The sequence below is a fragment of the Peromyscus leucopus genome, chromosome 18 (assembly GCF_004664715.2).
Source record: "Peromyscus leucopus breed LL Stock chromosome 18, UCI_PerLeu_2.1, whole genome shotgun sequence".
NCBI classification, from domain to species: Eukaryota; Metazoa; Chordata; class Mammalia; order Rodentia; family Cricetidae; genus Peromyscus; species Peromyscus leucopus.
In genome coordinates, this window is record NC_051078.1 from 33987582 (window position 1) to 34000381 (window position 12800).

The 12800-nt window shown below is 46.4% G+C and overlaps 1 protein-coding gene across 2 annotated transcripts in view; it reads right to left on the reverse strand.

Moving 5' to 3' along the window:
* Ube2n (ubiquitin conjugating enzyme E2 N) overlaps window positions 1-9943 on the reverse strand; it is a 33540-nt gene extending 23597 nt beyond the window's left edge. Inside the window, exon 1 of one of the 2 annotated variants that reach the window (XM_037196800.1) lies at window positions 9762-9943. In XM_037196800.1, the coding sequence (XP_037052695.1) occupies window positions 9762-9797 (36 nt within the window). In that variant the 5' untranslated portion in view covers window positions 9798-9943. Of the gene's footprint in view, window positions 1-8112; window positions 8249-9761 lie in introns of those variants that run through there. The other variant, XM_028855698.2, reaches the window with a different exon arrangement.
* Window positions 9944-12800: the final 2857 nt, after the last annotated feature.

Genomic DNA, 12800 nt, shown 5'->3' on the forward strand with positions numbered 1-12800 from the left:
CCTGATTATGACAAATATTGATTATTACTATGACAATATCTGGTATCACCTGGAAGACAAACCTCTAGGTTATACCTATAAGAGAGATTATTTGGATTAAAGTTAGCACATAGGCATTCCCATAAGGCATTACCTTGATTTAATTAGGATGGAACACTCACCCTTAAGGAAGGTAGTAGCCCCATTCCTTTCCTGGGCTTGGTTTCTGGACTGTAGAAGATGGATGTTAACTGAACATAAACATTCACTATTCTTGGCTTCCTGTGCAGATACAACTTGACCAGGGGCCTCAAAACTTCTGCCTTTAGCTTCCCCACCAGGATGACCTGTTATCCATGAACTGTGAGTCAAAATAAACCTTTTCTCAGGCTGGAGAAATGTCTCAGTGGTTAAGAGCACTGGCTACTCTTCCAGAGACATGGGTTCAATTCCCAGCACCAACACAAAAGCTCACAATTATGTTAAGCTCCAGTTCCAGAGGATCTGATGCCCTCTCTGGCTTCTATGGACACCAGGCATACATACAGGCAAAACACCTATACAAATAAAATAATTTTAAAACAATAAGAAACTCTTTCTCTTCCCTTAACTTTTGTGGGTTTGTTTTTTGTTTGTATTTGGGTTTTTTTTTTTTCTTTTTTTTGAGACAGGGGTTTTCTGTGTAGCCTTGGCTGTCCTGGAACTAGCTCTGTAGATCAGGCTGTCCTGAAATTCACAGATCCGCCTGCCTCTGCCTTCCAAGTGCTGGGATTAAAGACCCTTAAGTTGTTTTTGTGAAGTTTATTTAATCATAGCAACAGGGTAAGAAACCAATACCCTGGACTATAGCGTTTAAGACCATATCTAGAAGAAAAAGTCACTCTATACAACAACTCTCTAATGAACATTATCTACAGACTAAATTTGAATTTAACAATCTAAAAGCTGACAAAGCTTTGCCTGCCCAAGAGTTTGTTTTGTAGTACTAGGTAGGGATCAAATCCAGGGCCTCACACATGGTAAGCAAATACTGTACCAATGAGCCACCTTCCCATACACCCCTTATGTAGCTGAGGTGACACTCAAACTCACTATCCTCCTGCCTCAGACTCCTGGGAGGCGATAACAGTGACATACCACTACTTCTGGCTGCTCAACAGATATCAGTGCTAACTTGGAACACACTGACTAAACAGTCATGATTTTCAACAAACCCTAACCCTGAAGTTTTTTAAGATGTTATACAACCACACATACTGGATTTATAAAATATACCACTGTTTTTTCTCTACCTTATTCCACACTTCATACTTACTAGTCCCTCTGCGTAAGAACATGACTCTCCAGTAGAGGACAGAAAGGCAGACAAATCAGTTATGAAGAATGAAATGTGCCCTTCAAGTCTTACTAGGTTACTGAAGTGTTTTCTTAGCTATGATAGCTGTAATCCCTAAATCTGTAAAGACTGTGAGAATACAAATTGATTTTCCTAAAAATAACCAAATTGACAGAGACAAAACAAATGATAGCACTGAAAATTAAAGGAGAGCTTGCAAATTTGAACAGCCCATTTTCTTTTTTAAACCAAGATGTATCCGCAATTAGATGCAGAAGTCAACATTTCAAAGTATCTAGGGGCTGGCTATGGATCAGCAGTAGGAGTTCACGATTAAAATGTGCAAAGTGAGCCTATATACTACATGGCGAGTTGCAGGGCTGAGGAAATAAAAACCAAGCATGCCTCCATAATCTCAACACACAGGAGGCTGAAACAGGAGGACAAGCAAGAAGCCATCCTAGGAAAAGACAGAGGAGGAAAGGGGGGAGAAGAGAAGCAGAAACTCCCACCAAACAAGAAAGGAAAAGTGGAGAAAAGAAACTAGTATGCTAGGTGAGGAGGCTGGCTGGTTGACAGGCTGCTTCTGAGATGGCCTTATGTAGTCCAGGCTGGATGGAACTCAGTAGAGGAGTATAACCTTAAAGTTCCGGATCTTCTGCATCTACCTCCTGAGTGCTCAAACTAGCGCCCATGGGCCACCAAAGCCAGGGCTTTTACACACTAGGCAAGCACTCTACCAAATGAGCTACCACATCGCCAGCTTATTACATTTTAATCAACTCCTTGAATAACTCAGCTACCATTTTATCAGACAGCATTTTCCTTTTTTTTTTTTTTTTTTTTTTTTTGGTTTTTCGAGACAGGGTTTCTGTGTAGTTTGGGTGCCTGTCCTGGATCTCACTCTGTAGACCAGGCTGCCCTTGAACTCAGAGATCCGCCTGGCTCTGCCTCCCAAGTACTGGGATTGAAGGCGTGCGCCACCGCCGCCTGGCTTTATCAGACAGTATTTTCTTATCCATAACTAATTTTAACAAGTCAAAAGAATGTCACTTTGGGTGTGTTGGCATGCCTGTGATCCCAACACTCTGGAAGCTGGTGCATGATGTCAAATTCAAGACCAACCAAGTCTCAAAAACAATCAAATGGGATCAGAGACAGCTCAGTGAGTAAAAGCATAGACCTGCCAACCTGAGTTCCATCCCCAGAAGTCAGGGAAGGAGAACCAACTCCCCAAAACAGTCCTCTGAGCTCCATATGTGTGCCATGGTCTATGTGTACACAAGCAAGCAAGCATACATGCACTTGAAAAAATGGGGAGTGGGTTCAAGACAGGGGTTCTCTGTGTAGCCCTGGCTGTCCTGGACTTTGCTCTATAAACCAGACTGGCCCAAAACTCAGATCCATGAGCCTCTGCCTCTTGAGGGCTGGGATCAAAGGCACACAACCACCACACCCAGCTAAAAATTAAGATTTTTTTTAAAGATTAGAGTATCCTATCAGTGTAACATAAAGCCAAAATTAGATTTATCCATTCCCAAAATAACCAGTTCTTATTTATGATAAACAGGATAAGAGAAATCTCTCACTTTAAGAATACTTTTGAGTGACCTTTATTAGCTTTAAACTGAGAAAAATTCTAATGCCAAATGATGTGGTTGGTAGTCCACACCTTATACTCACAGCATTCTCGAGGCTGAAGCAAGATCTCAAGTCTGAGGATAATCTGGGTTAGTTAGCAAGAACTTGCAGGAGAGCAGCAAGGGAGTTAATAGCTAAAAAATAACTACCAACACCCAGTATCATCCACAAAAAATGCCATGTAAACAAAGCTATTAATATTCGAGGGCACAGTTTAAAAGCTATCAACAAGCAATTAGTTACAATCCTATAAGGCAGCTCTATAAAGTGAGTCACCCTGAAGGTAAACTGTTGGCAGGTGGGTGGGGAGGCTATCAGGATTGTGCATGAGCAGGGGAAGAAGCCGAGTACACGTGAGCTGAATTACTGTGGCCTTTGACAGGACACTAAAACTCTGGTGTCTGCAGTGAAGACCTGAAACCCTGAAAGGCAGATGTGTCAATCTTAATCATCTCTGCCCCCTCTAGAGCTCTCCCTCCATTTGGTCCTAGCCTTCTGTTTTCTGATGAATTTGGAGGAGGCACACAAGAGACAGCATGTCAGTTGGCAGCATGCTTGCCTAGCATGGAAGCCCTAGGTGCAACACTTAGCACTGCATAAAACTAGGTGCAGTGGCACATTTGGAGGCAAGAAGATCAGGAGTTCAGAGGAAGTCTGAAGCCAGCCTGGTTCACATGAACTCTTGTGTACCAAGAAAAGAGAACATCTATATCTATATATCCTTTCAGACACTGCTAGTTCAAATGAACACTACTAAACACAGCAACAACATCAAATTATAATATACAATCACAGCTCCTGTAAAAATTTTTCCACATAAATCTCATTCATTATGTCAATTAGTATTGCAATGTCTATTATGTATTCACCAAAGATTCTCTTGACATTAAGGAGCAATGCCAGAATCACCCAAAGTCATAATACAGGTTTAAGAAGTATTAAGTGTTACACAGAGAAAAAGAGGGGATTATGTGGACAAAGAAACAAGACAACTAAAATTAAGGTAGACTGTAGGCAGAGTTTTCCTCTTCTAACCACTGGCTCCAAAGTAAATGCAGACTTATAATAATTGTAAATGCTTGGCCAATAGCTCAGGCTTATTACTAACTTCTACAATTTAAATCACCCATTAGCATGGCACATTCTTCTGCTTCCTTTAGGTCTGTCTAGCCAGTCCTGACTCCACCCTTCTTCATCCCAGCATTCTCAGTTTGGCTTTCCCACCTAACTTTACCCTATTCAGCTACTGGCCAGTAAGCTTGTTTATTAAACCAATCACAGCCACATAGAATCACAGTGTACAGAAGGGTTATTCCACAGCTGTAGACCTCTCTAGGGACAGGACTTATGAGAAAAGAACACAATACACATTACCAAAGTTTAACCCTTCATTACCCAAGGCAGAGCAAGCCAACACTCTAACTGTAGGAAAACAGCCTCAGTCAAGTACAAGAGATGAGCCGATCCCAGATATATATATGCAGGGTCTTGTAGTTGGGGACAGTTAGTCAAGACGTTGATTTTATTATGTGCTGGAGAACCACTATAGTTTTCAGCAGTACAGCATCTTTAAATCAAGAAACCACCTGCTGCTTAGAAACGCACTAATGCAACAAAGCAGGCAGCAAAGGACAGACCTGACCAGCGGCTTCTGACAGATGGGAAAATGTGCCTAACATACAAAATAGAGACTACAGAATTTCAAGATTCTTTTTTTTTTTTCAAGACAGGGTTTCTCACTCTGTAGCCCAGGCTGGCCTCGAACTCACAGAGATCCGCCTAGCTCTGCCTCCTGGGTGCTGGGATTAAAGGTGTGTGCTGCCACCACCGCCACCGCCACCACCACCACCACCCAGCAAGCCTACAGAATTTCTAATGGAGTGAACACAGGAATCTGAGAGCAGAATCCACCAGATGAACAGTAACTCAAAAAAAAGTCACTTCCACTGGGTATGGTGGCACAAACCTTTAATCCCAGCAATCAGGAGCAGAGCATTCTGAGGTCAACAAAGGCTGCACAGTGAGACCCCATCTAAAGTGAAGGGGGTTATCTTTCACTTCACTGCTATCAAGGTTATTTTTTACATACCTTATGTCATTCTCAAATAAGAGACAGGAAGGTCACACTTGCAGTTTTAAGACCATAGGAAAGTCATTTGAATCATTCACTAGGCTGCGAAAAACATGTTACCTGGTTCACAAAATGTCATCAAATAGCTTTAGAAATGAACAAATATAAGAGCCATCATGAGGTAGAAAGCACCATACTAAACTGCCCAAACCAAATTGTCTAAATCAAACTATTTGGTATTTGTGAGATAAGAATAGTAACACTGCCAGGTATAGTGTCCTACACCTTTAATTCCAGAACGGGAAGGCAGATGCAGGGAGATCTCTGAGTGTGAGGCTAACAGGAGTTACATGGAGAGGTACTGTCTCAAAAAATTAAAAACAAAGGACTCTTAGCAATAGTAGACCTTATCCTTTGAAAGCTAAAGGTTACCAAGAAATAAAATACTAATCCAATAGAAGAAAGTATGTCCCTATGGCCTCAGGTACCCTTACCACACAGTTCTCATCACATAGACCCCCTGTATAGTAACCTGTTTGAAATAAGCTCCTCTCATATATGTCCTAGGCTGGCCTCAACCTCCTAAGAAGCCAAGGATGTTTAACTTTTTTTTTTTTAAGGGTTCCTCTGTGTGGCCTTGGCTGTCCTGGAACTCACGGAGATCCATCTGCCTTCTGTCTCAGGGTGCTGGGATTAAAGGCATGCGCCACCACCGCCCAGCTGGAAGTTTCTAAACCCTTCTGCCTCTATCACACTGGGATCCTAAGTATAAAACACCTCGATGGATGGGTGCGGTGGCACACTCCTTCAATCCCGGCACTTTAGGCAGAGTCAGGTAGATCTGAGTTCCAGGCAGGCCAGGGCTAGAGAGAACCGCTGTTTAAAAAAAAAAAACAAAAAACAAACAAACAAACAAAATAACACCATGATCAGTTTGTGTGCAGCGTTGAGGATAGCACTCAGTAGGCTTGCACACACTTCAAAAGAAACTTTAATGTAAATATATGTTTTTCTTCTTGGGGTGTTGCTCAGTGGTAAAGCATCTGCAGAGCATGTACCAAAGCCCTAACTAGTTTCAATTCAATCCCCAACACTAGAAAAAAAATTTTTTATACTGATTATAGAACCTACATAATACAAAAATGGATACTAATCTCTTAATCTGCCCTAGTGATGGGGGGCGGGGCGGTGATCCTTTAAAGCTGAAAGTACTAAAGTCAATTATTAAATCAAAAGAGGTGCCTGCAATAAAATACTGCAAAGATTAAATATTAGAGCGTGAGTTACCACTACCTTGTTTTATATAGCAAAATGGCAACCTGAATGTATGCTTAAGCATTGTGTACCAAATGAACTCAACTGTGGGCACCACTTTCAACTTTCTACTTTAAACCATTTCCGTAAATTTATAACCAATATTCCACAGAATTCATTTTCCCATCCAAGACTTTCATATTACTGCAGAATACCAATCTTCAGAATCAAGCAAAAATGAAAAAACTACATCAACTGATAGATATGCTGTGCATTTTATAGAATTTATTCATTAGCAATCTGTACTATGTTTAGTCCACAATCAAAGTAACAATAAATAGAAACTTGATGGTCGGTGGTGGGGAGCCCTCATTTTTCAAATGCAATACTGATTAACACGATCGCTAGTGGCCATGTGTCTGTTTCAGAATTAAACGACCGCCAGGGCCTTCTAATGCACGGCCCAACAATTAAAATCCACTGTGAAAGAATCGGAGATTCAAAATACGGCAGTGGAAGTTTATGTTAAGACTCCAGTGCTCACTGACCATGTACTCGTTCTTCCTAAGAACTCTTACAATGGTCTTTTTTTTTTTTTTTTTACTTTAAGCACCTTTCTGTCACACACCCCAATCTCACACATTTGTGACACAGTGCACGACATCCTTCAGAGAGTGAACACCGCTATAAATACGTGTTCACTAGATTACAGCAAGCAAAATGAAGCTTCAATTTGGGCTCTTCGCTGGTCCCTCGAGCGGTGCAGATTTTTAACCAATATCCTTCATAAAAGGATGCCAGATTTTTTTTTTTTTTAGGATTTAGTTTTCTTGGATTACTCTACCTATCGTGTCTGAAGACTCAACGGGGTTATGTAAAGCCTCTAGAAAACCAAGATACGAGTTCCTCCCTGGTTCCATATGTACTTATCGAAACACGGTATTCCTAAAGAGCCTCGGGAGCGCTTAATCTTCAAGGTGCAGGTCACCTGCGAGGCAGGCAAACTATTTCCCAGCTCATCCCCATTTAACTGAGGCCCCTCCGAGAAGCCTTGGGTAATTAAACGAGCGCCTCGGAATGGAAAACAGTTGGTCCAAAAAAGAAAAAGAAAAAAAAAAAAAAAAAAGAGTTTGCCAACCAGAGTAAAATCACTTCGCAGAGATTACGTGCAGAGGAAGGAAACGCGGGCAAGCGGACACGGAAGCCAGGGCCACCGGGCGCCGCCGAGCCCCCAAGGCCGCCGCCGAGTGCGAGCGGCCGGGACGAACATGTGCGGGGTCGGTGGCAGGACGCGCGGCCCTCCCGGAGCCGCCTCTCGCGCTCCGCCGCGGCCCCGCCCGGCTCTCTCTCTCTCTCGGGGGGCCCGGCTCATTCATTCTGCACCCGGGACTGGCGGCCCAAAGGAAGGGAGGCTCCGGGGCGGAGCGGCTAGCCCGGGGTCCCCGACCCCGCGCCCAGGCCACGCCGCGATGCCCGCCGGCCCGGGGATCGAGAAAAGACCGCCGAGGCCCGAGCCGGCCCCGCAGCCCCGCCCTCCGCCCGGCACCGGCCGGGGCCTCCCCGTGCCGCGGTCCCCGCAGCCCCGGAGCCGCTCCCTCCCCTGCCCCCGGCCCCGGTGTCCGGCTTTCAGCGGCGGCCGGAAGTCTCCCGGGCGCCCCCTCCTCGCCGCCGCCGGACCCTTCTCCGCGATGCCTCCCTCCCTCCCTCCCTCGGGCCGTCTCGGCGGCTGCCGAGGGTGGGGGGGAAGCGGATGGCCGCGGCGGCCCGGCGGGAGGAAGAAGGCGAGCGAGCAGCCCTCTCATCCCCCCAAGATGCCCGCCGGGGCGGTTACCTTGATGATCCTGCGGGGCAGCCCGGCCATCTTGTCAGATCCCGAGTTCGGCCTCTGCTCTTGTCTCCGGCTCCGCTCGCCTCACGCACGAGTGGAAGTCCCGGGCTCCACTTCCGGGGGACGTCGCCGCGTTCGCGTTCGCGTTCGCGCTCGCCGCGTCCGCCGCCGTGGCCCCTCGGGAAATGTAGTCCCGGCTTGGGCGCGCGCGCGCGCGCGGGCTGCGGGCGGCCTTTTCCCTCCCCCGCACGCCCCGCCCCAACCTTAGCCCCCTCGGGGGAGGGGGGTGGGTGGCGGAAGTGACGCTCCGCGGCGGGGCAGGGACTTGGGGGAGGCGGCGCGAGGCGGCGCCCGACTTCTTGGCCCCGCGGCGGGATCTGCGCCAGATGGGGGTGCGGGGGTGGGGTGGGGGAGTGGGGGGGGGTGGGGGAGGAACGTCCCCCTTTCCGGCGGCGCCCACGAGCCGGCGGCGTCCGTGCGACCACGCCTGCGCCGGTGGGCGACGTAACAAAGGCCCCGCCCCCCGACGTAAGCCCATTCATTCCTTCGGTCGGTTTTGTTCATTCAATGTCCCCCGCGGTTTTTGCGCGCTGCGGCGGGTTCTCCCTGCCCTCTCCCTCCCCCAACCCCGGGGGAGCGCGCGCTCGTGCCCAGCGAGGAGCACACCGGAGCAACTCCGATGGCCAAGCTTCTACCACCTGGGGAACTCGCTAGTGATCAAGGCCCTGACAAGTAATTCTAAGTGTTTAAATTTCACATTTAAAAAAAAAAAAAAGGGAACCCCCTCTGACCCCTCCAAACCCTCCCCCCCCCCAAAAAAAAAAGAGGATTTGGAGCAAGTAAGGGAGGAGGCCAAAGGAATGCAACCTAAATGCTCGAGCCTAGCGGGATTTTTATCCTTTGGGTTTGGTTTTTCTGAGAAAGGGCTCACTATGGAACCAGGTCCAGCCTGGAGCACTCCCCACTGTACCCCCCTTGAGCTGCCTTGGAACTCGTGATTCTCCTGCCTCTGCCCGCTGAGTGCTGAGAGTGTAGGCCTGTGCCACCACCTACAGCTGAGCCTAACAATCTTATTTCCTAACTAGAGTGATCCACCTGAAGGATCGGAGCACTCAGAGTGATCCTAAAAGAGTAGGATTGTCTGTAGAGTGAAGGCCCTAAAAGAGATTACTGGGTGTTTTCTTTCTTTTTTTTCGTTTTCGAGACAGGGTTTCTCTATGTAGCTTTGGTGCCTGTCCTGGAACTCGCTCTGCAGACCAGGCTGGCCTCGAACTCACAGATCCGCCTGCCCCTGCCTCCCAAGTGCTGGGATTAAAGGCGCCCGGCTGCTGGGTGTTTTCATTTTGCTATTGCTGCGATCGAGTACCCCACAAAGGCAACTTAAAGGAAAAAGGGTTGATTTCAGCTCAAAAATTACAGGTTACAGTCCCTTGTAAGGGGATATAGTCACAGCAGCAGGAACACACAGCTGGTCACATCCAATCCATCATCAGGAATTTTGCCTGCTGGTGCTCATCTTTCTCCGTTTATACAGCCAAGGTCACATCCACAATTAAGTACCCGTGCATCCATTAAATCAAGACAATCCCCGCCAGGCATGCCCAGAGGCCCTTTTCCAACTTGATAGATTCTATCAAGTTGACCATACTAACCAACATGAGTCTGGCGCCTTTAGGGGCCAGATCCATCTGAACTGGAGTTAAGGGTGGTTGTGAGGCACCATGTGGGTCTTCTGCTAGAGCAAGGAGTGTTCTTTACTGCTGAGCCATTTCTCCAGCCCCCCTCATGAGACTGTTACGGAGATGTTGCTGCTTCCATTTTAAAGTGTCGTTTAGATGGGGTTAAGGTTTTCTAAGGTTATAGCACAACAGTGCAGCTGCTTTCCCAGGCAGGACTGCCAAAACACAGGCAGGCCTTACCTAACAATGGCTCCCAGCACAAACAGTAAATGCTGAATGAATGCCTGAAGGACACGGCTTGGTGCAGAGTTACGGCAGAAAGACTACAGAAAAGGTGAATCATGCTTTCCTGAACTCAAGAGTCCACTGTGAAAAGGACACAGTGATGCAGTCTAATGTGTTAAGCTAGAAGATCACATCAGATTCCCCTGGGACTGGAGTTACAGACTCCAGTTCTGAACCACCGTGTGGGTGGGTACTGAGAACCAAACCCAGGACCTCTGGAAGAGCAACCATCTCTCCAGCCCACATCATAAGATTAGAAATACACAAATCTGTAGTATTCCCTGGGATCCGCAAGGAAGATATAACTCTGCTCCATGCTTTACCAGCCCGGAAAGCTTGATGATGGCCAGAAATGCCAATTCCAAGCCATCTCACAGCACTGGCAAGTTGATGCTGGTAGTTAGTTCCTCTCAAGTGGTTTTCCTGAATATCCCTCCAACCAGGTGGCTGAGCTCCAAGAGAGCAGGAATTCTGGTATGCAAAAGTAGAAGGTGATGCTGTTCTTAACCCAGCTGTGAAAGCCAGTGGCCTCGTGGCATCATAATCGACTGGTCAACAAAACATCCACTCTGTTTCAAGGGTAGGTGACATGGAGTCTACTTCTTGAAAGAGAGTGTCCCAGAATCTAGCAGAATACGAATGGTGGAGCTGTGGTTAGGACCAACCTTGGAAACGCCTCTGCTACGTGGAAACCTGGTCAGTTTTCCTTAGATGATCTTGGATGCAGGCTAGGAAGAGCACTTATGCATCACTTCCTCCAGATATTCAGATTCCCGGCATCAGTGTGGAAGCCTGGGACTCTGCAAAGATTTAATAGAACCTAACATTTCAGAGCAAAAGGCTTTGAACTTCAAGAATAAATTTTAAAAAGGTATGGCTAGGGAGATAATGGGTAAAAATACTTCTATGTAAGCATAAGGACTGTTGAGAGGCCAGCTCCAACCTTTTAAAGGGCTCCTGTGAGGAGGAGATAGGAATACTAAACTTTTAGATGAAAGATAGTGAAGAGGAGAAAGACAGAAACACAGGATAGCTTTGGGAGGATCTGGATCAAAACTCATCGGCCCCTTCTGCCTCTTCAAAAGGGCTTTTTATAACAATGCCAAGGGGTGGGGCAAAAGACGTCCCCCTTGCTAGATCAAAGCACACTGCACAGCCAAGTGTAGACCCTTCCACGCTCCATGGTCAAATCATCCCGTTATGCAGCCCTGCTGGGTAAAGCAAGCTCAGATTCTTGGGCCCTGAGTAAGGTCTCACTAGGAAACCTCTGTGGGTCTCTACAAAAGACCTGAGTTCAAAGCCCCAGAACCCACGTAAAAAGCAGGTCATGGTGGTGCACGTCCATAATGCCAGCTCTGTTGGGAAGGCAGAGACAGAATGGCTGCTGGAGGTTGCTGCTTGCCAGCCAAGCTCCAGATTCACTGTGACATGATCTTAGAGAAGGCACAGAGTAGTAGGACAGGACATCCAGCATCCTCCGACACTGTACACAGGTATGCATTCCTCCACATATATGTGTGCTTACACCCTACACTCACATATGCCCATGCAAAAAGAAGAAAGGCCGTCAGATGGAGTGAATCACAGCTATGACCCCAGCACTTGGGAAGCCGAGGCAGAGAAGTTACTGTGTGTTCAAGACCAGCCTGGACTCCTGTTTCAAAAAAAAAAAAAAAAAAAAAAACAAGGACCAAGTTGTCCTGGTGACATATACCTGTAACTCTCCAGCACTTGGTAAATGAAGAGCAGAGAATCAGAAGTCTAAGACCATCCTTGGCTATAGAGCAAGTCTAAGGCCAGCCTGTCCTGTGCTGCATGAGACCAAACAAACAAACAAAGACCACGTGATACTCGCTCAAATTAAGTGTTTTAAGCATCTATGATTGGAAAGGAAAACATCTAGGAAATTGGATCTTTAGAACTTGACTTTGAAATTTGACAGATTAGTTTGATGATATGAAGGTCCTTTAGACCAGCATTTCTCAACCTGTGTAGGTTGAAATGACCCTTTCACAGAGGATGCCTAAGACCATTGGAAAGCACATATATTTACATTACTATTCATAACTAGCAAAATTACAGTTATGATGGGTGATGTCCTTCTCTATGCTGTGAGTGTGCATTGCTCTGATTGGTTGATAAATAAAACACTGATTGGCCAGTAGTCAGGCAGGAAGTATAGGTAGGCTAAGCAGAAAGAGAATTCTGAGAAGAGGAAGGCTGAGTTAGGAGATGCCAGCCCACCATCCAGGGAGCAGCATGCAATGGCACACAGGTAAAGCCACGGAACACGTGGCAACATACAGATTAACAGAAATGGGCTGAGTTTAAGTGTAAGAGCTAGTCAGTAATAAACCTGAGCTAATGGCCAAGCAGTTATAAATAATATTAAGCCTCTGTGTGATTGTTTTATAAAAGGCTGTGGGACTGTGGGTGAGAGATCTATCCCGACCACAGGCCAGGCAGGACACAGAAAGTCTTCCAGCTACACAGTTATTTTATTTTATTTTATTTTTTTTATGTTTCTCACTATAGGTTTATTTTTTTTTTACTTATTTTTTTATTTATTTTACAATACTATTCAGTTCTACATAATAGCCACAGATTCCCTTGCTCTCTCCCTTCCTGCCCCCCTCCCCTTCCCCCCAGCCCCCCCCCCCCAGCTACACAGTTATAAAGTAGCAACGAAAATAATTTTATGGTTGGGGATCATCACAACACGAGGAA